Below are 24317 nucleotides of genomic sequence, written 5' to 3' on the forward strand. Positions count from 1 at the left end.
ATTAACAGAAAATACAAAGATTAGGAAAATAGGATAAGCCCAATATATCTAAATATCACACTAATGTAAATAGGTTAAATCCTCCCATTAAGAGACAAAAACTTAGATTGAGCAAAGAATAGTCTAAATGTTGTTGTGTTTTGTTTTTTGGTAATAGATGCATAATTCTGTCAATTTATTTAAAAATGTTAAACTATACATTTAAATAGTACTTTTAAAAAAGTATTTATTGTTGAAAGTATTACATATGTCCTCTTTTCCCCCCATTGTCCTCTTCCAGCCTGCCCTCACCCCCCAGTCAGGCTTTCACCCCTCCCCCATTGTCTGTGTCTATTGGTTATGCTGATATGCATACAAGTTCTTTGGTTGATCTCTTACCCACCCACTCCCACCCTCCTACCCTGCCCACCTTCCCTTGACTTCCCTCTGAGATTTGCCAGTCTGTTTGATGATTCTGTGTCTCTGGAATTATTTTTGTTCATCAGTTTATGTTGTTCATTATATTCCACAAATGAGTGAGATCATGTAGTACTTATCTTTCTCCAACGGGCTTATTTCGCTTAGCATAATGGTCTCCAGGTCCAACCATGCTGTCGCAAATAGTAAGACTTCTTTCTTTTTTATAGCAGCATGGTATTCCATTGTGTAGATGTACCACCCTTTTTTAATCCCATCATCTGCTGATGGGCACTTAGTCTGTTTCCAAATCTTAGCTATTATAAATTGTGCTGCTATGGACATAGGGGTGCATATATTCTTTCTGATGAGTGTTTCAGGTTTCTTGGGATGTATTCCTAGAAGTGGAATCACTGGGTCAAATGGGAGACTCATTTTTAATTTTTTGAGGAAACTCCATACTGTTTTCCATGGTGGCTGCACCAGCAGTGTACAAGGGTTCCTTTCTCTCCACATCCTCGCCAGCAATTGTTGTTTGTTGATTTTTTGGTGATAGCCATTCTGACACTTGTGAGATGGTACCTCATTGTTGATTTGCTTTGCATCTCTCAGATGACTAGTGACTTCGAACATTTTTTTCACATGCCTGTAGGCCTTCTGTACGTCCACTTTAGAGAAGTGTCTATTTAGGTCTTTTGCCCATTTTTAAATTGGATTGTTTATCTTCCTTTTGTTAAGTTGTATTAGTTACCTATAAATTTGGGAGATTAACCCTTTAGCAGATGTATCATTGGCAAATATGTTCTCCCATGCGGTGGGCTCTCTTGTTATTTTGGAAAGTTTGAGGTGGATGGGTGTTAGTTCTTCTTTGAATGTTTGGTAAAATTCACCTGTAAATCCACCAGTCCAGGACTTTTGTTTGCTGCAAGTTTTTAAATTACTGCTTCAATTCCATCAGTTGTTATTGGCCTACTCAGGTTTTCTGATTCTCCCTGATTGAGTTTTGGAAGATTGCATGTTTCTAGGAATTTGTCCATTTCACCCAGGTTGTCCAGTTTGTTGTCATAGAGTTGTTCATAGTATTTCCTTACAATCCTTTGTATTTCTGTGGTGTCTGTTGTTATATCACCTCTTTCATTTCTGATTTTATTTATTTGGGTCCTCTTTCTTTGTTTCTTGGTGAGTCTGGCTAGGGTTCATCAATCTTGTTTATCTTTTCAAAGAACCAGCTCTTGGAATTATTGATGTTTCTTTGTTAATTTTTTGTCTGGAAGATCTACCCAGTGGTGCTAAAGTACCCCACTATGATTGTATTGCTGTCAATCTCTCCATTAAAATCCATCAAGAGTTTTTTAATGTATTTGGGTGCTCCTATAATGAATGCATATATGTTTACAAAGGTTATATTTTCTTGTTGAATCATTCCCTTAGTAATATGAAGTGGCCTTTTTTGTCTCTTGTTATGGCATTTGTTTTGAACTCTATTTTTTGTCTGATATGAGTATTGCTACTCGAACTTTTTTCCCCTTTCCATTTGCACGGAATATATTTTTCCACCCTTTTACCCTCAGTCTGTGTGTATCTTTTGTTCTGAGGTGGGTCTCTTGTAGACAGAATATATATGGGTCATGTTTTCTTATCCATTCAGTCACCCTATCTCTTTTGACTGGAGCATTTAATCCATTTATATTTAAGGTTATTATTGATAGGTATTTATTTATTGCCATTTTTTTTAATTTTTTTGATACCTATGATCCTCTCTCTCTCCTTTTCTTCTTCTTAAAACAATCCCTTTAACATTTCTTGCATTGCTGGTTTGGTGGTAATGTATTCCTTTAACCTTTTCTTATCTGAAAAGCTTTTTATTTCCCTTTGATTTTAAATGATAGCCTCACTGAATATAGTAGTCTTGGATTTAGGCCCTTACTTTTATTACTTCTAGTACTTCTAGTACTTCATGCCACTCCTTTCTAGCCTGAAGTGTTTCTCTTGAGAAGTCAGTTGACATTCTGATGGGAACTCCTTTGTATGTAATTTTCTCTCTCTCTCTCTCTCTCTCTCTCTCTCTCTCTCTCTCTCTCTCTCTCTCTTGCTGCCTTTAAGATTCTTTCTTTTTCGTTAACAGTTGTCATTTTTATTATGTGTCTAGGTGTGGGTCTCTTGGGGTTCATCTTTATTGTGACCCTCTGTGCCTCCTGAACTTGTGTGACATTTTCCTTTACCAGGTTGGGGAAGTTTTCTGTCATTATTTCTTTAAACGGGTTCTCTGTTCCTTGCTTATCTTCTTCTCCTTCTGGTATTCCTGTAAAGCAGATGTTGTTAAATTTCATATTGTCCCAGAGCTCCCTTAAGCTATCTTCCTGCTTTTAATTATTTTTTATATTTGCTGCTCTAATAGAGTATTCATTTCTACCTTGTCTTCCAAATCACTGATTCGGTCCTTTGCTTCATCCAATATACTTTTATTCTATTCCAATATGTTCTTCATGTCAGGTATAGCATTCTTCATTTCTGTCTGGTTCTTGTTAATGGTCTCTATTACCCTTTTATGCTGTTGTAATTTACACTAAGTTCCTTAAGCATCTTTATAACCATTGTTTTGAACTTTTATGTCTGATAGGTTGCTTGCCTCCATCTCATTTAGTTCTTTTTTTCTGGAGATTCCTTCTTCTCTCTCATTTGGGGGTTGTTTCTTTGTCTTCCATTTTAGCTATCTCTTTGTATTTGCTTTTATGTATTAGATAGAACTGCTATGCCTCCCAGTCTTTGTGGGACAGCCTTATGTAGAAAGTGTCTTGAGGGGTCCAATGGTGTAGTGTCTTTGTTCACCTGAGCTGGATGCTCTAGGAATGCACCTGATGTGCATTGTTTGTGCTCTCCTATTGTAATTAGAACTTGATTGTTGATATCCCATGCATGAGAGGAATCTCCCCTCTGATGTGCTTCCAGTGAGATTCAACCTCAATGTTGTTGTGCCAGTTGTCCAGTGGTTGGGAACTCCTTAGCCCAGAGGCTGAGTCTGCCTTGAGTTTCACACCTTAATTGACCCTGTTCTGAGCTGTACTTCCTTCCCCCATGGAACTTGTCCTGCAGGTGTCAGCTTCAGGCGCTTGGAATCCCACTGGAATTTGCCTCACTGAGCAGTCCTGGATGGTGTCTGTGGCAGGGACCCAAACTGATGTTTCTCACCAAAGTATTCTTGTGAAAGCAGTTTCTGCATGTTTTTCCAGTGTGACTTATGGCATAATCTGCATGAAGACCCTTTATACCCAATATTTATAGTGTTAAATAAAAAAGAAAGTTCTGTGTATTTTCAGCATAATTTTCCAGTTCCTGGATATTATATGCTTTGTCATTCAAATTTTTTCTCCTCCATCAGTGATTTTCATAAGCCATCTTTTAGACAGATTATCTTTTGACAGCTGCTTCCTATCCACTTCTTCTCAGTCCCCAGCGTGGGAGGCTTGGGTTTCCATCCTCCTTGGGGCTCACTGAAGTCAATCTGGGGCCCAGAAACAAGGCTAGCCTCTGATGGTGTGCAGGTCTTCCATAGTTCAATGGCCACAGGCTGACATGGTGTACTATTACAATATATATTGTCTACATTTTTTCCCAAAACTGCAATGACATAGGTTCAGTTGTTTTCTCAGAGACCAAGTCCTTAACCTGCCTGAGCCAAGTCCCACATTGAAGGGCCTCAAGCTCTGGTATTCTGCCAGAGCAAAAGGGAGCATAAATAGCCTTCACAATATCTTTTCTGCAGCAGCTCCAGGTATTGTGAAGAGAGTGCCGGAGGTACTGGGTGTGCTGGTAGCTATGCTCGGCCATACCCTATGGGCTACAGGGGCTACTGTGCTTACCCATAGGCTCTGGGGCAATGCCTTCCACACAGGGTGTGGACCCCAAATTGCTTTTGAAAGTGGGTGAATGGCCTGGTTGGTATTGCTCAGTTGTTGACCATGGACTCATGAACCAAGAAGTCACTGGTTGGTTTCCTGGTCAGGGCACATGCCAGAGTTATAGGCTTAATGCCCAGTAGGGGGTGTGCAGGAGGCAGCCTATTGATGTTTCTCATCTGTATTTCTATCTCCCTCTCCCTCTTCCTTACTCTCTCTCACAAATCAATAAAAATATATTTTTTAAAGAAAGTGGGTGAATAGTAATATACACAGCCATCAGGTATGAATATGCATGAAAGACCCTAGAAAATTCCCAACAGGCCAAAACATTCTTCCTACCTTGTGATAGGCCTGAAGGAGGCCTGAGAGTTGAATGGTGCCTGATCTATTCCTTTAATAGAGACTTGTATCATTTACCAAATCAGATACCGTTCACAAAATGACCCATTACCCCACCTTACAACAAAATCATCTCTTTGGTAATGTACTTGTTTAGTGACACTAGTGAAGGATTAAAGGATGACACATCTTTTCCATTAGCTTTAATATTTCATCTGTCTCAGGATAGCTTGTGCCAAAGACATGATCAAGCAAACTTGCAAAACAGTTTAAAAATAATAATAGCATTTACTGAGCACTATTAATTGCTTGATATAGATAATATATTTCTCAATAATATCAATATCCATCAATAATGGAATTGTTTAAGTACTTAAGGCACTGTGTAAAGATCTTTATGTGCATTATTTCATTTAATCTTCACAACACTTCTATGAGGTAAGAATGATTATTATCCCAGTTTTGGAGTGAAGAAACTGAGGGTCAGTGAGATTAAGGAAATTTCCCAAAGGAACCTAGCCAGTAAGTGCTGGAACTAAATATTAGAACCAAGGCCTGCCTATTCAAACGACTATCTAGCTCCATAGCCAGCATGTGTTTCTGACAGTTATGCTGTACAAACCAGTTTGTTGTAGATGGAAAAGTCTTTCCTAAAATCATGCCAATAAGGCTAGAGTATTGCAGAAATTGAGACTTCACAATATAATCACATAGTGTGGCATAAAAGACTGTGATCTAGCCCTTTATCTACCACCCTCAACACTTACCTTTGATTTTGTGCCTAGCAGAACCACACTGCTTTTAGTGCCCTTAAACCTCATGCTGTTCATGTATTCCTGACTTAAAGCCCACTATTCTCTTTGCCTCAAATGTCATTCTACCTCCATTAACTGGGAAATTCCTTTAAAATCCAGCTAAAGACATCACCTGTCCCAGTAAACCTTCCTTAACTTTCTCCTGATCATGTTAACCATTTTGCCCTCTGTATCAACCTTTGTACTTTATATAAATATGTATTGTTGACTTATTCATTCAACATTAAATACTATTTTTTCCAGGTACTAGGCTAAGTATGAAGAGACAGGGAGTCAAAGAACACTATTACAGAATGAGGACTGCATACTAAAGCATGGAACTACTAAAGTAGTTCCCACCACCTGGGGAAGGGAGGAATAAGGGTATGCTAGCAAAGTGTGAAAGAGCATTCTGATTCAGCCTGAACTTAGGAACCAAAGTTGATCTGTTTGTGGAAAACAAGAGCTGGTGATCCAGCTGAGTATTTATTTAAATCAATGTTTATGCTGTGGAACAGGATGGTACCTGTTCAGTATCTTGGATAGATTTTGAGTCCTTATAGGGAGAGGAGTTAGGACCAACTCTGAGTTGTTTGAAAAGGAGACTTTGAGATACTCTGGGCACAAGTTGCACTGGCTGTGGACTCAGGGAAGGCCATTCTCCTCACTTCCACATAGAACCCAACACTATGGCAGCACCTTGAGTGGGAACTTTTAGCGCATTGGCTGGTAGCCCCCTGGGATAGGAATACTGGCATTTTCACAGTGGGCCCTATCAGCAGTAGCAGCGGTGGGGGGTGGAGGGAGGATAGCACCCTTAAATGACTTCATGAACAGAGACCAGAGAAAGGGAACCAGAGCAAGAAGGGAAGAAAAGGGTTGATACTGCAGGAAGGACTATGGCTGACAGACGGGTTCATGAGCCTATTGAGATACACTTGGGCTTTTCCACTTAGAGCTGGGCAAAGTATGGACTCTGGGCTACTAGTATATGTGTCAGTGTGCTAAATTATAAGCACATGTTGAGTCCTGGAGACATTTCATTTCCTATTAGAGAACTGTGTCTTATTCATCTTTATGTCCCAGGACCAAACACAAAGCCTGACACAAAGCAACTGCTGACAAAATATTTGTGGATTTATTTAATAAAGGTATTGGGAGGAGTCAGAGAAGGGAGGGTGGGGAGCATCATACATACATGGGATATGTGCCAGGGGTTCTGGCCCCTTTTGGTTCTGCCAGCATGTGTGAGGAGGTGCTAAGACAAATTCCGTGGCAGTTAGAAAGTGAACTGGCTGCCAAGATGGAGAGGAGGGAACATTTAGTCTTGACCTTCTACAGTCCTGAGGTCCCCAAACTTAAGGGGAACCGGAAATACCAAAGGGTGAGGAGGTACCTAATTACAGGTCAGATGGGAGGAAGAGGACTTTCTTAAAGGTGGACCTAGACAGAGTATACTAAAGACAGAGAAAAGATGACCTTTTTTATAGAAGGGGTAGGGATAGATTAGATATCCACAAATCAAACCCACATGGGGATACTCTGAGTAGAGAAGAGTAGGCAACCCTGGGGATCAAAAGTTATCTTTTTGGGTAGGCAATATTTCCCTCATCCTTGTAGCCTACCCTCCCCACCAACAAACATCCGAGTGCCTCCATGCCACCCCAGAGGCGGCAGCAGCATGTGGATCAGACACACACCTACATCCGAATGTTCTGTGGCAGCCTCTGTGGGTTTAGCCTCCTAATGCTGATCTGCGTGTCCCCACTGAACTGGGTGCAGTTCCTGGTGATCAAGAATGGCCTTGAGCTCTACGCAGGACTCTGGATCTCATGCCACCATGAGCTGTGCTGGAGCCACACACCCAAGCCACCCTGTGAGTGCCACTAAATTAAATGCCACAGGCCCCACAGTTTCAGAGCTTTCTGCCACATTAGCCTTCATCTTTCTTTCTCCAAGATCTTTTGGCTCTCACATCTCCAAGTCTAGCATGGATCTCGCCAGATTGTGGATATAACCATCCTTTTCTTTGGTAGCCTCAGTGTACCCTTTCTCCCTCTTATTGCAGGTTGTTTCCTCTCCCAAATAATGAGATGATAATCTCTGGAAAGAATCCTTTTGTTATTTACAAGATGTAACTGTGATTGGTTTCTAATGTGGCTTGTACAAATAGGAGAGAAGTGATTGCCTGTAGCTGGGAGGTAATGAAAAGTGTCTCAAACTCCGTCAGATTTAACTTTCAAGGTCAACTTGTTCTTCTGCTAAGAGTAGAAGAGAACTTAAATTCATGTCAGATATGTAGTATAATAATGCCAGCTATTCAGAGTAAATCATTAATGTCTAATTTTATATGAATTTAAGTAAATCTGAAAATGCAACATAAAATATTTTAAAATAAGCTTCTAGGGCTAAAAGTTTTTCAATCAGAACCAAGACTTAGAGGAAAGACGTAACTACACTAATAGTTCACCCATCATCCACAAGAGACATTTACACAAAGAAATAGGTATTGTGAAAGAAAACATGCATGTGTAAAGCTTATTCCTCCTTTTCAGAGAAAGAGAGGCCTCAGATGCTGGGATTGAGGGTGCATCTAGGCCCACCCCTGAGGAGGAGCATAAGTTACTTGGCCATGGGCTTGGGCATTTGGAACTAAAGGGAAGACCTTGGGAGGAAACTAAAATCAAAGGCAGGCAGACAATCCAGCTGCATCTTCAACTAAAAAGAAAAACTAGAAATACATTTGCAATAAGTATGAAAGATACAAGATTAATGGCCTTAATATATTAAAATATATAAAATTATTATTAAGAAAAAGATAAATACCCAAATAAATAAATTTTCTGTAAACAGACAATTCACAAAACAGAAAGTACAAAGTGTGTCTAATAAATATAGGAAAAACTATTTTAACCTTAATGAATCATTAAAGAAAGGCAAATCAAATGGACAATGAGATATTTAAATAGTAAAATACAGCCCTGGCCACTGTGGCTCAGTTTGTTGGATCATCACTCTGTACACCAAAAAGTGGCAGACTTGATTCCCAGTCAAGGCACATACCCACCAGGTTGTGAGTTTGATCCCCAGTGGCAGCACGTTTGGGAAGCAACCAATTGCTGTTTCGATTTTTTTTCTCTCACGAAGATCGATCTCTCTCTCTCTCTCTCTCTCTCTCTCTCTCTCTCTCTCTCTCTCCAAATTTTTAAAAAGGTAAAATACAATGCTTCACACTTTCACACACACTGTGAACCATGTAAGTGGGTATAACCAAAGTAATACGATTAGATGTATCCATAGATTTACAGTCACTAGTTCCATTTCTAGAAAAATGGAGTAAAAGATATTTAGGCATAAAAATTAAGTTGCAATTATATTTATGTAACTGTGTTCCCAGACTAAAACTCAGGATTTTAGATTATTATTTAAACTAGAGGCCCAGTGCATGAAATTCATGCATGGGTAGGGTCCCTAGGGCTGGCTGGCGATCAGGGCCAATCTGTGGGGTGACTGTGGGGTGATTGGGTCCCCCGCTTGCACCTGCCTTGGCCTGGTGCCGCCCACTCACCTGCTCCACCATCCCACCACAGCCCCGCTCTCGTTGAGGTTCATTGGGGCTGGCAGCACCTCCACTGCTGCCCACTGCCAGTGCCGCATGGCTGATACGCACCATGTTCTGTGCTGGCCCCTGGTGGTCAGCTCACGTGTAACTCCTGGTTGGTCGAATTCCTGCCTGTGGGGATAATTTGCATATTAGCCTTTTATTACATAAGATTTTTAATGAATCAAAACCTTGATATTTTAACACTTAAAAGTAGTAAAAGGTTCAATTTTTAGAGCCTTGAATTCACCTGAGGCCAAATGTTAATGGGTTAGAGAAAGTCAACTGAGCCCTCTCTGTACACAATTACAAGTACCCACCCTCCCTATTTCCAGTGTTAACTAGTTCTAATTCTAGGTTCAGTCTGTAATACAGTTCTCAAAAGGAATTCCCAACATGTAATCTGTATGTCCAAGCTTTTGATGAAGACACTCTTAGTTAGACCCAGGGCCCCAGGAATTGCCACACATCAGCCTGTGACAATATGTTATTACTAGAGGCACGGTGCACAAAAATGTGTGCACTTTGGGGGTTCCCTCAGCCCGGCCTATGCCTTCTTGCAGTCTGGGACCCCTCAGAGGATATCCACCTTCTAGCTTAGGCCCGCTCCCTGGGGGATCGGGCCCAAGCTGGCAGTCAGACATCCCTCTGGCAGCCCGGCAGCCCTTGGGGGATGTCCACTTGCCAGCGGGGAGCAGACCTAAGCTGCAGTTGGACATCCTTAGCACTGCTGAGGAGGCGGGAGAGGTTCCCACCACCACTGCTGTACTGGCAGCCGTCAGCCTGGCTAGTGATTGAGCAGAGCTCCCCCTGTGGGAGTACACTGACCACCAGGGGGCAGCTCCTGCATTGTGCATCTGCCCCTGGTGGTTAGTGTGTGTCATAATGACCAGTCATTCCCAGTCTTTCTGCTGTTAGGGTCAGTTTGCATATTTCCCTTGTATTATATAGGTTAGAGGCCTGGTGCATGGGTGGGGGGTGGCTGGTTTGCCTGAAAGGGTGTCCTGGATCAGGGTGGGGGTCCCGCTTGGGTGCCTGGCCAGCCTGGGTGAGGGGCTGATGGCTGTTTGCAGGCTGGTCAAACCCCCCCTGCCAATGGGGACCCTCACCCCATGGGGGTGTGGCCAGCCTGGGTGAGGGGCTGATGGCTGTTTTCAGGCTGGCCACACCCTCTTTAGGGTGGGGGTTCCCCACTGGGGTGCCCGGCTAGTCTGGGTGAGGGGCTGAGGGCCGTTTTCAGGCTGGCCAAGCCCCCTGGCGATGGAAGCTCCCAGGCTCTCCTTTTTTTCTTTTTATTCTGGGATTTATTTACTTTCTATAATTGAAACTTTGTAGCCTTGAGAGGAGCTCAGAGCCAGCCAGGGCGGGTGGGAGGGAAGCCTCCTGCTGGCTCCAGCTCCGTGGCCATGGCCAGCTGAAAGCAGGTATCTGGGGTTTATGTACCTTCTATAATTGAAATTTTGTTGCTTTGAGTGGAACTCAGAGCCGTCGCGGCAAGCGGGAAGTTTGGCTTCCTCCATCATTGGGGCAACCAAGCCTCCTGCTTGCTCCAGCTCCATGGCTGCTGGCCACTATCTTGGTTGGGTTAATTTGCATATAGTCTCTCTGATTGGCTGGTGGGCATGGCTTAAGGTGTAGCGAAGGTATGGTCAATTTGCATGTTTGTATTTTATTAGTGTAGATTGCTCTAATACATTATTGTCCAAATTCAAGAACTTTAAACTTTTATTTACTGGATTGCAAGAATTTAGTCCCCACTCCCATGGTATCCTCAGTCATTTCTGAGAGTTCTTCAGGGGCTGTCTCACGTGGGCTCAAGAATGTGCGTGGGCTCAGGAATTGCCACACATTAAATATCCCCCAGTTGTGGGAGAAGTTTTATTCTGGTGCTCCCAACTGGGTTACCAGAGAACCCAAATACTAAGCAGATTTCACAGCTTCCTCTCCAGGGTGTCAGGTCTCCATTCAGGATCTTTTCCAAACCACCTCCTGTGTGCATTTCCTCTGAATTTGGGAAAGTGTTGTCTTGACTTTGTATGCCTGGAATGAGGGCACAATGGCAGTAATGTGGAGGTTTAGATTTGGCTAAATAAGTGGGCTAATTCTCCAGCTTGTCTCCAGCTATATCATCTTCATCCTCAAAATCAATATCCACACCCCACATCCACCCACTCAGTCTAGCTCAAGCATGTCAGACTCGCGGCCCACAACAAATATTTTTGTGGCCCAGCCAATGTAATGGTATGTAAGAAACATTTTAATAAAAATTTTGTAACTTAATTTTTACAATATCCTGTTATACATAATTATTAATAATGAACTACAACATTTGCTAATGACTGATTACTACAGTCATGTTGCATTCATTTCCCTTACGCACCTTACATGCAGGCACACCATTTCTCTCCTCTGATACTAACAGCAAATATTTTAGCAGCTGATTGCCACAACATTAGTCTTGTACTGACTTGTTTGGGGTGCGCAACAGGAAATATTTCGCTTTTGGAGAACAAGAAAAATAGGTTTATTTGCGTTAAGCTTATTAATTTGTGCAGTTATTCAGTGTCTGGTAAGTTAATGTTCAAGAAAAAATTAATTTTTATTAAAATGTTCTATTATTTTATGTCAATGATTACTCATTTATTTCAGCCCTTTGTTTTCAGCATGTCTCTATCTAAATAAACCTATGTTTCTATGAAAATTGAAGCTTTTGTTTTTTTGCGGCCCAAATAAACTTAAACCTTTGAGTTTGACGTGCTTGGGCTCCTTTACAGTTAAAAAGGGCTAGATTTTTTTTTATTTTTTATTTTGGAATACTGCATCTCTAGCCTGGCTTTGATTTTTGCTAAAGGACATAGGGTGTGGTGAGCGAGTCCACTACCAAATCTCTTTGGAATCACTGAGTAGCAGGTGCTGGCTTCTCTCTTCTGCTTCTTTCTTCTAATGATATTTTGGCTTCCCCATTGCTTCTGTTCAGGGAGTCAATAGCTATGAAGGAAAATAACATTTACTGTTAACCGAGCCTATTTGTTCACAAGAGCGGGTGGCTCATAACCCTGCCTGTCTCACTTTATAAAGCCTCCTAGCTAAGTTTTACTTTCACAACAGTAGAAAGAGATCCTGCCCATCAGTTACAAACCGCCAAGTGGTGAGAGTTTTCAAGTCACTGAGAAACACTACTGTCTTTTATTGGGCAGTGTCCCTTCCAGCCTTGGTAGCGTTTACATCCTACCTGGTGGTGCCCTGAAGTGCGGATTCACTGAGTAGGATGATCCCAAGAACATCAGTAAGGATCCTACCAAGTCTTTAAAATATTTTGAATTCTTTCTCTTCAAATTAAAAGTGACATTCCCTCTCTTCCAAGGGTATTAGCTTCATTGCCTTCAGTAAACTGAGAGGCTTGCCTTGTTATTCCTATAACCAAAGTCCACATCACAGCATATCATTAATGAAAACTTCAGAGATGTTTGGATACAGGTGACCTATATGGATGTTCTTTGTATCTAGGGCATTTCTCTCTCCCGGGACCAAGGCTTCTTACTGGCATGTACAAGTAGGGCCTTTTGCAACTTAGGTTCTAAGATTTTTGAAACTTTGATGGGTAAGCTGCTGTGAAAACTGTCATTTAAAAACTGAAATAGGTTTTGGTCTTACAGGAGCTTGAGGTTTACATTCAGGTTTGGGACCTTTGTTTTGTTTTGTTAAATGAATTTTAAAAATAACCAATGTAGTTGTTTTAAACTCTGAATGTAAGTGTCTCGCTTGATTAGGTAATTTGTTGTGTATGGCTATGACTAGTAGACTTCAGTCCTTTGAGCAGTTAGACTGTTCTATGACGAAATCTTTAGTTATTCCTTTGGAGTTGAGAGTGATTTTGTTTATGTAGTTTTCAGGAGATGAGGAGCTAAGACAGAGAAGATTGTAAGAAGAACATGAAGGCACAATCGTAGAAAGGCTGAACTGTAACATATCTTAGAAAGGAGCTGGGCTGGATATTTTATACAGTGTGCTTTTGTGTTTTAAATATCAGAACCAGTTTGAACTAGCATAAGCTAAAGAGTAACTTATTTATGAAGACTCAAAAGAACCTCATAAGCTCCCAAAGGCAGGAAGTTTGCTGGACCTTACGGGATTTCAGAGGAGACTGGGATCAAGCCCACCAGTCACTCGGTATCGTTAGAGGTGCTTTGTCACTCATCTTTGTTTATGCTTTGTTTTACCTCTACAGCTCAATTTTTCTCATTTATTGGGCATGTGTAAGTGCCCAAAAAGTATATTCCAGGCTAGCTTTATATATTCTTGGTTGAAGCAAGTAAAAGATAAAATTAGCATTAATCAGTCCCAAATCCAAATTTTGAACCATAAAAATCAAATTGGTCTAACATGGATCAGATCCCCTTCCTTGATACAATTAGCTATAGTCAGGGGGCTGCTAGGGCACAGGGGAGGATGTGGGCTAAAGATGCCTATCACTGAGCTTTATGCAGATCAATCTGGGCTGGTGGTTCTCACTGGCTACATAGACTGCTAATTCTAAGTGACCCACTTCTTAAAAAATATGCTGCTTTGGGGTCATTGTTTTAATGTGGCTAACTTGCAGAGCAACTCACTTCTGTGAGTAGGGGTGTGGTGTCTCTTCATGGACATAAATAACTATTATTGATGGTGTTGGTAAATCATAAGTTCTAGAAAACAAGATATTTAGAGGCAGATCTTAGACTGGGATAATCTTGGTACATAATTTTGTGTCTCTGAGTCACTTGCAAGCTGGATTGGGATTCTTAAGCATAGAAGTGCTTAGAGAACTTTCAATGGTAGGGATGAGCTGGGCCCTACTACATTGAAACTGGAGAGACACTAGACAAGGAGGCACCCTGCAAGCATGTTGAAGAAATCACTGGATCTGTGATATCTCAGAAAAGCTATATCAACTTGCATTTGTAAGTTAGCCTCTATTTCTGTTCTCTCTTTTTTTTTTTGCAGTTTTATAACTTTATTCAACAATCAGCAGTTAGTTCTCATACACATTAACTGTGAATTTTTTTAAGTGGGGCAGGTATATAGGTAACCAACTTATAGAGCTTGTTTGGTGAATCTTCAACCTCATTACATTTTCTGGACAACCACACTCCACATGGTATGGGACATTCCTTATTCCTTTGGCCCAGACAATTTTGTTGAGCCTGGTGTCAATGCACACATCTGGAGTTCCCATCTCCTTCCTGGCAAATTTCCTGATTTCTTTGAGCACCCGAGGGGCATGCTTCTTGAAACCCACTACAAGGATGTGCTTGTGAATGTTGTTGCTGTATTCTTTGGTCACTACCTTGTTGATGGCAGAACAGCCCTTCTTCTCACCTTCTTTGTAGGAGCCATTCTGCCAGGCCCAGGTTGGAAAGGCTAGCCTCTGTTTCTTAAAACATTGCTGCGAAGTCAAGGAGGATCTGTTCCATATCAGGAATGTGGTAACAAAAAGTGAGGTTTCTCTCTTATCAACATCCTATTTGAAGTGACAGAGCCAAAGAGAACAAAGATCTGGAGCCAAGAGAAGAGGGGAGAGGAATATGTGGAACTTGAGTAAGGGCTTTGGAGCAAAAGAACTTTAGCAGACCTCTCTTTGAACAAAGGTGATATAGGACCTTGAGGGAATTTCAAGAGGGTAAAAAGGAAGATATTTTGGGGGTGTTAAGTCCTTGCAATCCAGTAAACTGAGGGCATGAAATTATTAGAATATAGGAGTTAAAGTACAGGTGACTTCATTTTGTAATCACAGGCTGACAAGGCCTCTATGTATTGGATACATTCGAAAGAGAAAAAAATAGAAACAAACCCAACAATGGTTTAACATTAAACAAAGTACAACATACTATTTTGTAGCCATTAAAAATGATGTTTACAATGTGATCTGGGAAAATTGTTACCATATAATCTTTTTCTTTCTTTTTTTTAAATTTTGTTTTATTGCTTAAAGTATTACAAAAGAGTAATACATATATCTCCTTTTTTTATCCCCCTTGACCTTCCCCTGGCCTCCCCTACCCCCCGGTGTCTTGTGTCCATTGGTTATGCTTATATGCATGCATACAAGTCCTTTGGTTGATATCTTAACCCACCCCCCAATCCTCCCTGGCCTTCCCGCTGTAGTTTGACAGTCTGTTCCATGCTGCTCTGCCTCTGTAATCTATTTTTGTTCATAAGTTTATAATGTTCTTTATTATCCATAAATGAGTGAGATCATGTGGTATTTTTCTTTCATTGACTGGCTTATTTCACTTAGCATAATGCTCTCCAGTTCCATCCATGCTGTGGCAAATGGTAAAAATTCCTTCTTTTTTATAGCAGCATAGTATTCCATTGTGTAGATGTACCACAGTTTTCTAATCCTCTCATCTGCTGATGGGCACTTAGGCTGTTTCCAAATCTTAACTATGGTAAATTGTGCTGCAATGAACATAGGGATGCATATATCCTTTCTGATTGGTGTTTCTGGTTTCTTGGGATATATTCTTAGAAGTGGGACCACTGGGTCAAATGGGCATTTCATTTTTAACTTTTTGAGGAAATTCCATACTGTCTTCCATAATGGCTGTACCAGTCTGCATTCCCACCAGCAGTGCAGGAGGATTCCTTTTTCTCCACATCCTCTCCAGCACTTGTTGTTTGTTGATTTGTTGATGATAGCCATTCTGACAGGTGTGAGATGGTACCTCATTGTTGTTTTGATTTGCATTTCTCGGATGATTAGTAACTTTGAGCATGTTTTCATATGTCTCTTGGCTTTCTGAATGTCCTCTTTTGAAAGTTGTCTATTTAGGTCCTTTGCCCACTTTTGATTGGACTGTTTATCTTCCTTTTGTTAAGTTGTATGAGCTCCTTATAAATGTTGGAGATTAAACCCTTATTGGTGATAACATTGGCAAATATGTTCTCCATGCAGTGGGTTTTCTTGTTGTTTTGTTGATGGTTTCTTTTGCTGTGCAGAAGCTTTTTATTTTGATGTAGTCCCATTTGTTCATTTTCTCTTTAGTTTCCAATGCCCTAGGAGCTGTATCAGCTGTATCAGCTTCGGCATATGTCTGAGATTTTGTTGCCTTTGTATTCCTCTAGTATTTTTATGGTTTCCCGTTGTACATTTAAGTCCTTTATCCATTTTGAGTTTATCTTTGTGTATGGTGTAAGCTGGTGGTCTAGTTTCATTTTCTTGCATGTATCTGTCCAATTTTCCCAACACCATTTATTGAAGAGACTATCTTGACTCCATTGTATACTCTTGCCTCCTTTGTCAAATATTAATTGAGCATATTGGTTCGGGTCAATTTCTGGGCTCTCTATTTTATTCCATCAATCTATATGTCTGTTCTTGTGCCAGTACCAGGTAGTTTTGAGAACAGTGGCTTTGTAATACAGCTTGGTATTGAGATCCCACCTACTTTGTTCTTCTTTCTCAGGATCACTGCAGCTATTTGGGGTCTTTTTTTACTCCATATGAATTTTTGGAGAGTTCGTTCTAGGTCTGTGAAATATGCTCTTGGTATTTTAATGGGGAGTGCATTGAATTTATAGATTGTTTTGGGTAGTATGGACATTTTAATGATGTTGATTCTACCAATCCATGAACATGGTATGTTCTTCCATCTGTTTATGTCTTCCTCTATCTTTTTTTTCAACGTCCTGTAGTTTTCTGAGTAGAAGTCTTTTACCTCTTTAGTTAAGTTTATTCCTAGGTAGCTTAATTTTTTTGGTGCAATGGTAAATGGGATATTTTTTTTAATCTCTCTTTCTGTAAGTTCACTGTTGGTGTATAAGAATGCCATCGATTTCTTGGCATTAATTTTGTATCCTGCTACATTGCCAAATTCATTTATTAATCCTAATAATTTTTTTAATGGAGTCGTTAGGGTTTTCTATTTACAGTATCATGTCATCTGACAATAAGGACAATTTTACTTCATTTCCAATTTGGATACCTTTTATTTTTTCTTCTTGTCTGATTGCATTGGCTAGCACTTCTAGTACTATGTTGAACAGGAGTGGTGAAAGCGGGCATCCCTGTCTTGTTCATGTTCTTAAGGGAAATGGTTTTAGTTTTGCTCATTGGGTATGATGTTGGCTGTAGGTTTTTCATATAACGCTTTTACTATGTTGAGGTATGATCCTTCTATTCCCACTTTGCTGAGCGTTTTTATCAGAAAGGGGTGTTGGACTTTGTCAAATGCCTTTTCTGCATCAATTGATATGATTATGTGATTTTTGTCTCTCAATTTGTTTATGTGATGTATCACATTTATTGATTTGAGGATATTGTACTAGCCTTGCATCCCTGGAATAAATCCCACTTGGTCATGGTGTATGATCTTTCTAATGTAATGCTGGATCTGTTTGCTAGAATCTTGTTGAGGATTTTAGCATCTATGTTCATCAGGGATATTGGCCTACAATTCTCTTTCTTTGTGATGTCTTTATCTGGTTTTGGGATTAGGGTAATTCTGGCTTCATAGAAAGGGTTTGGAAGTGTGCTTTCCCCTTGAATTTTTTGGAATAGTCTGAGAAGGGTTGGTTTTAGTTCTTCTTTGACTGTTCGGTAAAACTCCCCTGTGAAGCCATCTGGTCCAGGGCTTTTGTTTGCTGGAAGCATTTTGATTACTATTTCAATTTCATCAGTAGTTATCAGCCTATTAAGGTTTTTTGATGCTTCCTGGTTGAGTTTTGGAAGCTTGTATTTTTCTAGGAATGTGTCCATTTTGTTGAAGTTGTCCAGTTTGTTGGAGTAGAGGTGTTCATAGTATTTTTTTACAATCCTTTGTGTATCAGTAGGATCAGTTGTTACTTCATCTCTTTCATTTCTGATTTTGTTTATTTGGGTCCTCTCTCTTTGTTTCTTGGTGAGCCTGGCTAGGGGTTCATCAATCTTGCTTATCCTTTCAAAGAATCAGCTCTTGGTTTCATTGATCTTTTGTATTGTTTTTTTGGTCTCTATGTCATTTATTTCTGGTCTGATCTTTATTATCTCCTTCCTTCTGGATACTGTGGGCTTTCCTTGTTGCTCTCTTTCTAATTCTTTAAGTTGCAGGGTTAGGTAATTTATTACCATTTTTTCTTGTTTTATGAGGTAGGCCTGTAGAGCTATGAACTTCCCTCTCAGGACTGCTTTCATTATGTCCCATAGATTTTGGATTGTTGTGTTTTCATTGTCGTTTGTTGCCATGATGCTTTTTATTTCTTCTTTGATCTCTTTGGTAACCCAATCATTGTTTAATGGCATGCTATTTAGCCTCCAAGTGTTTGATATTTTTCCATTGTTTTTATTATAGTTGATTTCTAGTTTTATGCCACTGTGATCTGAGAAGATGCTTGTTATGATTTCTATTCTCTTGAATTTGAAGAGACTTTGCTTATGTCCTAATATGTGTTCTATCTTTGAAAATGTCCCATGTGGCCGAAACCGGTTTGGCTCAGTGGATAGAGCGTCGGCCTGCTGACTGAAAGGTCCCAGGTTCGATTCCGGTCAAGGGCATGTACCTGGGTTGCGGGCATATCCTCAGTAGGAGATGTGCAGGAGGCGGCTGATCGATGTTTCTCTCTCATCGATGTTTCTAACTATCTATCTCTCTCCCTTCCTCACTGTAAAAAAAATTAATAAAATATATAAAAAAAAAAAAAGAAAGAAAATGTCCCATGTGCACTGGAGAAGAATGTATATTCTGTTGCTTTGGCGTGAAATATTCTGAAGATGTCAATTAAGTCCATCTGATCTAGTGAGTCATTTAGGTTTGCTGTTTCCTTGCTGATTTTTTGTTTAGAGGATTTATCCAGTGATGTTAGTGGGGTATTAAAGTCCCCTACTATGACTGTGTTGCTATCAATCTCTCCCTTGATATCTTCCAGAAGTTGTTTTATGTATTTGGGTGCTCCTGTATTGGGTGCATATATGTTTACCAGAGTTATATCTTCTTGTTGGATTGCTACCTTTAGTATTATGTAGTGGCCTTCCTTATCTCGTTATGGCCTTTACTTTAAGGTCTATTTTGTCAGATATAAGTATTGCATCCCCAGCTTTTTTCTCATTTCCATTTGCCTGAAAATTTTTTTTCCCATCCCTTCACTATCAGTCTGTGTGAATCCTTTGTTCTGAGGTAGGTCTCTTGTAGACAGCAAATATATCGGTTGTGTTTTTTTATCCATTCAGCTACCCTATGTTTTTTGATTGGGGCATTTCATCCATTTACATTTAATGTTATTATTGATAAGTACTTGTTTGTCATCATTTTCATTCTTAATATTTGTGTTTCTTCTTGCCTTTCTGTTTCTTCTTTTTACAGCAGTCCCTTTAGCATTTCTTGCATTGCTATCTTGGTGGTAATAAACTCTCTTAGTCCTTTTTTGTCTGTGAAGCTCCTGATTCCACCTTCAATTTTGAATGATAGCCTTGCTGGGTATAGTATTTTGGGATTCAGTCCCTTGGTTTGCATCACTTTGAATATATCATTCCATTTCCTTCTAGCCTGGTGTGTTTCTGTTGAGAAATCTGTCGATATTCTAATGGGAGATTCCTTGTATGTAACTTTCTGTCTCTCTCTGGCAGCTTTTAAGACTTGTAGTTTGTTGCTGATGTTTGCCAATTTATTTATGATGTGTCTTGGTGTTGGTCTTTTTGGGTTCATCTTGTTTGGGATGTTATGCACTTCTTGGATTTGTGTAGTTTTTTTCTTGCCAATATCGGGAAAGTTTTCTGTTATTATTTCTCTGAACAGGTTTTCTATTCCTTGCTTCTCTTCCTCTCCTTCTGGTACCCCTATTATGCGGTTGTTGTTTCATTTTGTGTTGTCCCAAATCTCCCTCTTGCTTTTTAAATTTTCTTTCTGGTTGCTGCTGTATGTGTGTGTGTTTTCCTACCTTGTCTTCTAGCTCGCTGATGAGGTCCTCAGCCTCTTCTAGTCCACTGTTTCAGCCTCCCATTGTGTTCTTTATTGCAGCTATGTCATTCTTCATTTCCTCTTGGTTCCTTTTCATATTCGTGACATTCTCATTCAGCTCCTTATAATTCTCATTGGGTTGTGTGTATTTGTCATTGAGTTGCGTGTATTTGTCATCCAGCCATTACTTATAACCATTACTCTGAATTCTTTCTCTGAGAAGTTACTTGCCTTGGTTTCATTTAACTCCCTCTCTGGTGATTTTTCTTTTTCTTTCCTTTGGGGATTGCTTTTTTGTCTCTCCATGTTTTGCTCTAACATTTTAATTGTTTCTGTGTCCTAGATCTGACTGTTTTGCTACCCAGTTTCTTTTGAGGATGGTGCTGGTGGTGTGATCTCTCAGGTCTCCTGAGCTTGGTAATCTATCATAGCTCCCTTAAGCTATTTGGGATTTTTTGATGTAGGCCTGCAAGCTGGAAAGGCACAATTGTGGTGTCCAGATGTCAGCAGCCAGGGAGAGGGATGTCCCAATTTTTGCTGTTTTGCATCCTTGGTTGAAATCGCACATGCCCAGCCAGGGCTCACAGAGGTAACCAGGAGCTGTCTGTCAGGGTAGTGGGGCTCAGGAGGCCTGCACACTAGAAAGGCACAACTGTGGTGTCCAGAGTTCTGTAGCTGTAGCGTGGGAAGACTCAGTTTTTGCTGCTGTGTCTGTGGTTGGATACACACGCTCCCAGTGGCAGCTCACAGGGGCACAGCTCACAGTGTGCTTGCCAGCGCAGCGCCCTGGCGCACTGAAGAGCCCTGGTTGAAGCCAAGCGATCGAGGCATCTGTGGGCAGGTATCCAGGATGAGGGTATTCAGAATTTCTACTGTTGGGGCAGTGCACCCTTGTTTGGATAAGAGCACCCTGTAGAGCCGTGGTCTCAGGAGGCCTGCGTGCTGGAAAAGCATGACTGTAGTGTCCAGAGTTCTGCAGCAGTGGAGTGGGAAGACTCAGTTTTTGCTGCTGTGCCTGTGGATGGATACACACGCTCCCAGTGGCAGCTCACAGGGGTACCCGTGATGCATTTGCAGTGTGGAGCTCTGATGTACTTTGAGGGGCCCTGGTGCTGAAGTTGTGCAACAGTGTCTGTGGGCAGTTATTCAGGAAGAGTGAAATCAAAATTTTTACTGTGGGGCAGTGCACCCTCATTTGCACAATATCGCACTCAGCGGGCGCTTGCAGTGGCTCCCAGGGGCTGCCTGTCGGGTGATGGGCTCCAGAGGCTTGCATGCTGGATACGTGTCAATGTGGTGTCCAGAGGTCTGCCACTGGGGAGGGAGAAGCTGCACTTACTGCTGTGGGAGCGGTGCTCCTTTGAAGGTGGAGGTCCTAGGGTCTGCAGGCCTGTGGATGGGGCTGCAGGATTTTGGCTGGAATGGCTGCTGGGTCGTGGGCAGTGTCCAAGGGCTGTGTGGGTGTTGGTGTTGATGAGTTCCCAGATGAGGCCGCTCTCCCCTTCAAGATGGCGTGGGTTCCGTGCCCGAGTCCCGCAGCCCCAGAAGTGTCCACGCAATGGTAGGTGCTCCCTGTCCAGGAAAGTCTGGTCTTCCAGCCCCTGCTACTCCTGTAGGATGTAACTTTCCCTCGCTCACTCACACACACACACACCACACACATCCACACACTCTCCCTTCACCCTCTCACTCACACATCCTCTCCCTCACCTCTGTCCTGCCAGCCGCCATCTTCTCGCATCCCACTCCATATAAACTTAAGGAAAAAATTGCATGATGTTGAGTATTATATCTACTATGTATGGAGGATAGAAAAATACTAGAAAGAAATAAAACAAAATACTAACAATGGTTGCCTCTGGGTCATGGGATTGTGGCTCATTTTCGTCCTCCTTTTTATAGTCTTCCCAATCCTTATTTTGAACATGTATTACTTTTAGAATTAGAATTGGGAACAAGAAAAGAATTTTAATTTGTTCGTGATGTTAAAGTCATACTTCTTTTAAAATATACACACACACACACACACACACACACACACACACACACATATATATATATATATATATATATATATATATATATATATATATTTGTTGATTTCAGAGAGGAAGGGAGAGGGAGAAAGAGAGAGAAACGTCAATGATTTGAGAGAATCATTGATTGGCTGCCTCCGGCACACCCCACACTGGGAATCGAGCCTGCAACCCAGGCATGTGCCCTTGACTGGAATCAAACCTGGGACCCTTCAGTCCAAAGGCTGACACTCTATCCACTGAGCCAAACTGGCTAGGGCAAGTCATACTTCTTATTAGCTAGTTTACATCTAAGGTAATGTGTTAATATACCCAGAACTATTCGTATATTATTTTTAGTTTTGCAATGAAGGCTTTGCTTTCATAGTAAAGACATTCCAATTATAGTATCAATGAAGACCTGAGCAAGATCTTTATTCGTTCTCTGGATGCCACTTAGCAAGCTCAGTTTCATCTCCTTAGTCCTCACTTCCTTCTTGAAGACTCTATCTGGTTTTCTTGAGAGAGGCTTCCCACTGAGAAGGAACCTCTCAGTAACTAAGTAACCAAGCCTTTACTTTCTCCTTCTCATTGGCAGATTACCTCCAATATTCCAGGGCCTTCTTCCTAATCTCTGTCCTCACCATACTCATTGGTCTTGGCTGGCTCTTAAGTTCTTGCCTCCCTAGAAGAGGAAGCATGACCACCAACTTGGATCTGAAGGTATCCATGCTCAGCTTCATCTCAGGTACAAACATAGAGTGGCAGGGTGATTTCAGGGTAAAATTGTCAAGGGAATAAAGTTTCTCTATGGGGTTTTCATCCTCTTTTTCTTGTCCCTTTCCTCTTTTTCAATATTACATCAAGTTGCCAGCTACCTGCCCTGTCTTATTATATAAAGCACACTTTCGGTGACTTATGCCAGGAGAGAGGTAGAAGCCCTTTTTTTCTCTCCCACTTGGTCAATCCCCAAATTTTGATCCTGCCATACAAATGGCATCTGGAAGCAGAAGAGTTGGGGGTGGTAGTCAAGGCAGACTGAAGACACTGATGGGTTGTGACATCTTTTCTTCTGGTCCTAGCCATCTGCTTGCTCTTCTGCCTCATCCTATTTCTGGCACAGGTTCACTGGCACACCAGGGATGCCATGGAGTCAGACCTCCTATGGGCCTATTATCTTAATTGGTGGAGTGACTTCTTATACATGTTTTCTGGTGAGTCAGTCCCCTGCCTTATCCCAGAAGGATGGAAGGGGAATACACTTATTGAAAGAGAGGTGGAATCTAGGAAAAATAGAAGCACTGATTCTTCCTATTTAGAGCATCTATGCATCAAGAAGCAGTATGATATGAAACTGAAAACTTAGAAGTAGTAATCTGTCCTGCCACTAAATGAGCCATAGACAGGTTGAGTGACTTGCTATGACCACACAGAAAGTAGTCAAACTATGATTTGATTCCAGGAGGTTCAAGCTTTGTCCTAACCATGTGAAAATACTATAATGGAATGGGAGCATAGAACTGTAAAGTAATTCTGCTGGGGGAGAGGAGGGTTGGCTTCACTGAAAAGAAGCCCTTTGAACTGAGCATTTTAAAAGATGAGTGAGAGTTTTAAAAGTCAAAAGACCATGTGTCTATTGTAATTCACCTGAAATTCTTCTATTCCCCTAGGGATCATCTCCTTCCTCAACTACATAACATTCAGATCTCCTCCCCTTGATCAAAATGTCACTGTGATTCCCACAGAGAGGTCAAGGCTGGGGATTGGTCCAGTGACTACAGTATCACCTGCTGAAGATGAAGAGTCAAGGTCTGGGATGGAATCTCCAAGTGATGGAGAGGAAAAACTATCAAATGCAGAACTATCAAACACAGAACTATCAAACGCAGAAATGTGATAGTGATAGGAAAACTCAATTACTGCTTGTCTTAAAAATGGGGGAGAAGTTACTAAGTTGGAAATGATTGTGTAGACTCTAAAAAAACTCTCTTAATATCATGTCCATATTACTGAAGGAGACAGCATTAAAGCTGATGAAGTGTCCTTTGTATGCGTTAGACCCAAAATATGTATGATAATCAAAAGAAAGTAATGAAATCTCATTAAGAAAAATTCTACAAGAAAACATCAGTGTTTAGGGTCATGAATGAAAGAAACTAGCAATAGATGCAGTGTGTGGATCAGAGATGTCTTTGGGCATCAGGGGTCTCATGGACCAAAGTGGTCAATGGAATAAAATGTCATCTAATTCTGTTTGAAAATCTCATTATTTGTGGCTGTGAGCATGGATGGAGGTACTTGGACAATATTGTTGAGTTTGAATTGGAGATCATTACCAGAAATGGAATGAACACCAATGG

General features: G+C 41.0%; 1 protein-coding gene across 1 annotated transcript; it reads left to right on the forward strand.

The window, feature by feature from the left end:
• Window positions 1–6731: 6731 nt before the first annotated feature.
• On the forward strand, window positions 6732–23854 carry TMEM202 (transmembrane protein 202). The gene is made up of 5 exons (XM_036333543.1): window positions 6732–6812; window positions 7049–7304; window positions 22556–22705; window positions 23040–23171; window positions 23628–23854. The coding sequence occupies exons 1-5, from the start codon at window positions 6732–6734 to the stop codon at window positions 23852–23854; spliced, it is 846 nt and encodes a 281-aa protein (XP_036189436.1).
• Window positions 23855–24317: the final 463 nt, after the last annotated feature.

Source organism: Myotis myotis, unplaced genomic scaffold (genome assembly GCF_014108235.1).
Source record: "Myotis myotis isolate mMyoMyo1 unplaced genomic scaffold, mMyoMyo1.p scaffold_m19_p_1, whole genome shotgun sequence".
Classification (NCBI taxonomy): domain Eukaryota; kingdom Metazoa; phylum Chordata; class Mammalia; order Chiroptera; family Vespertilionidae; genus Myotis; species Myotis myotis.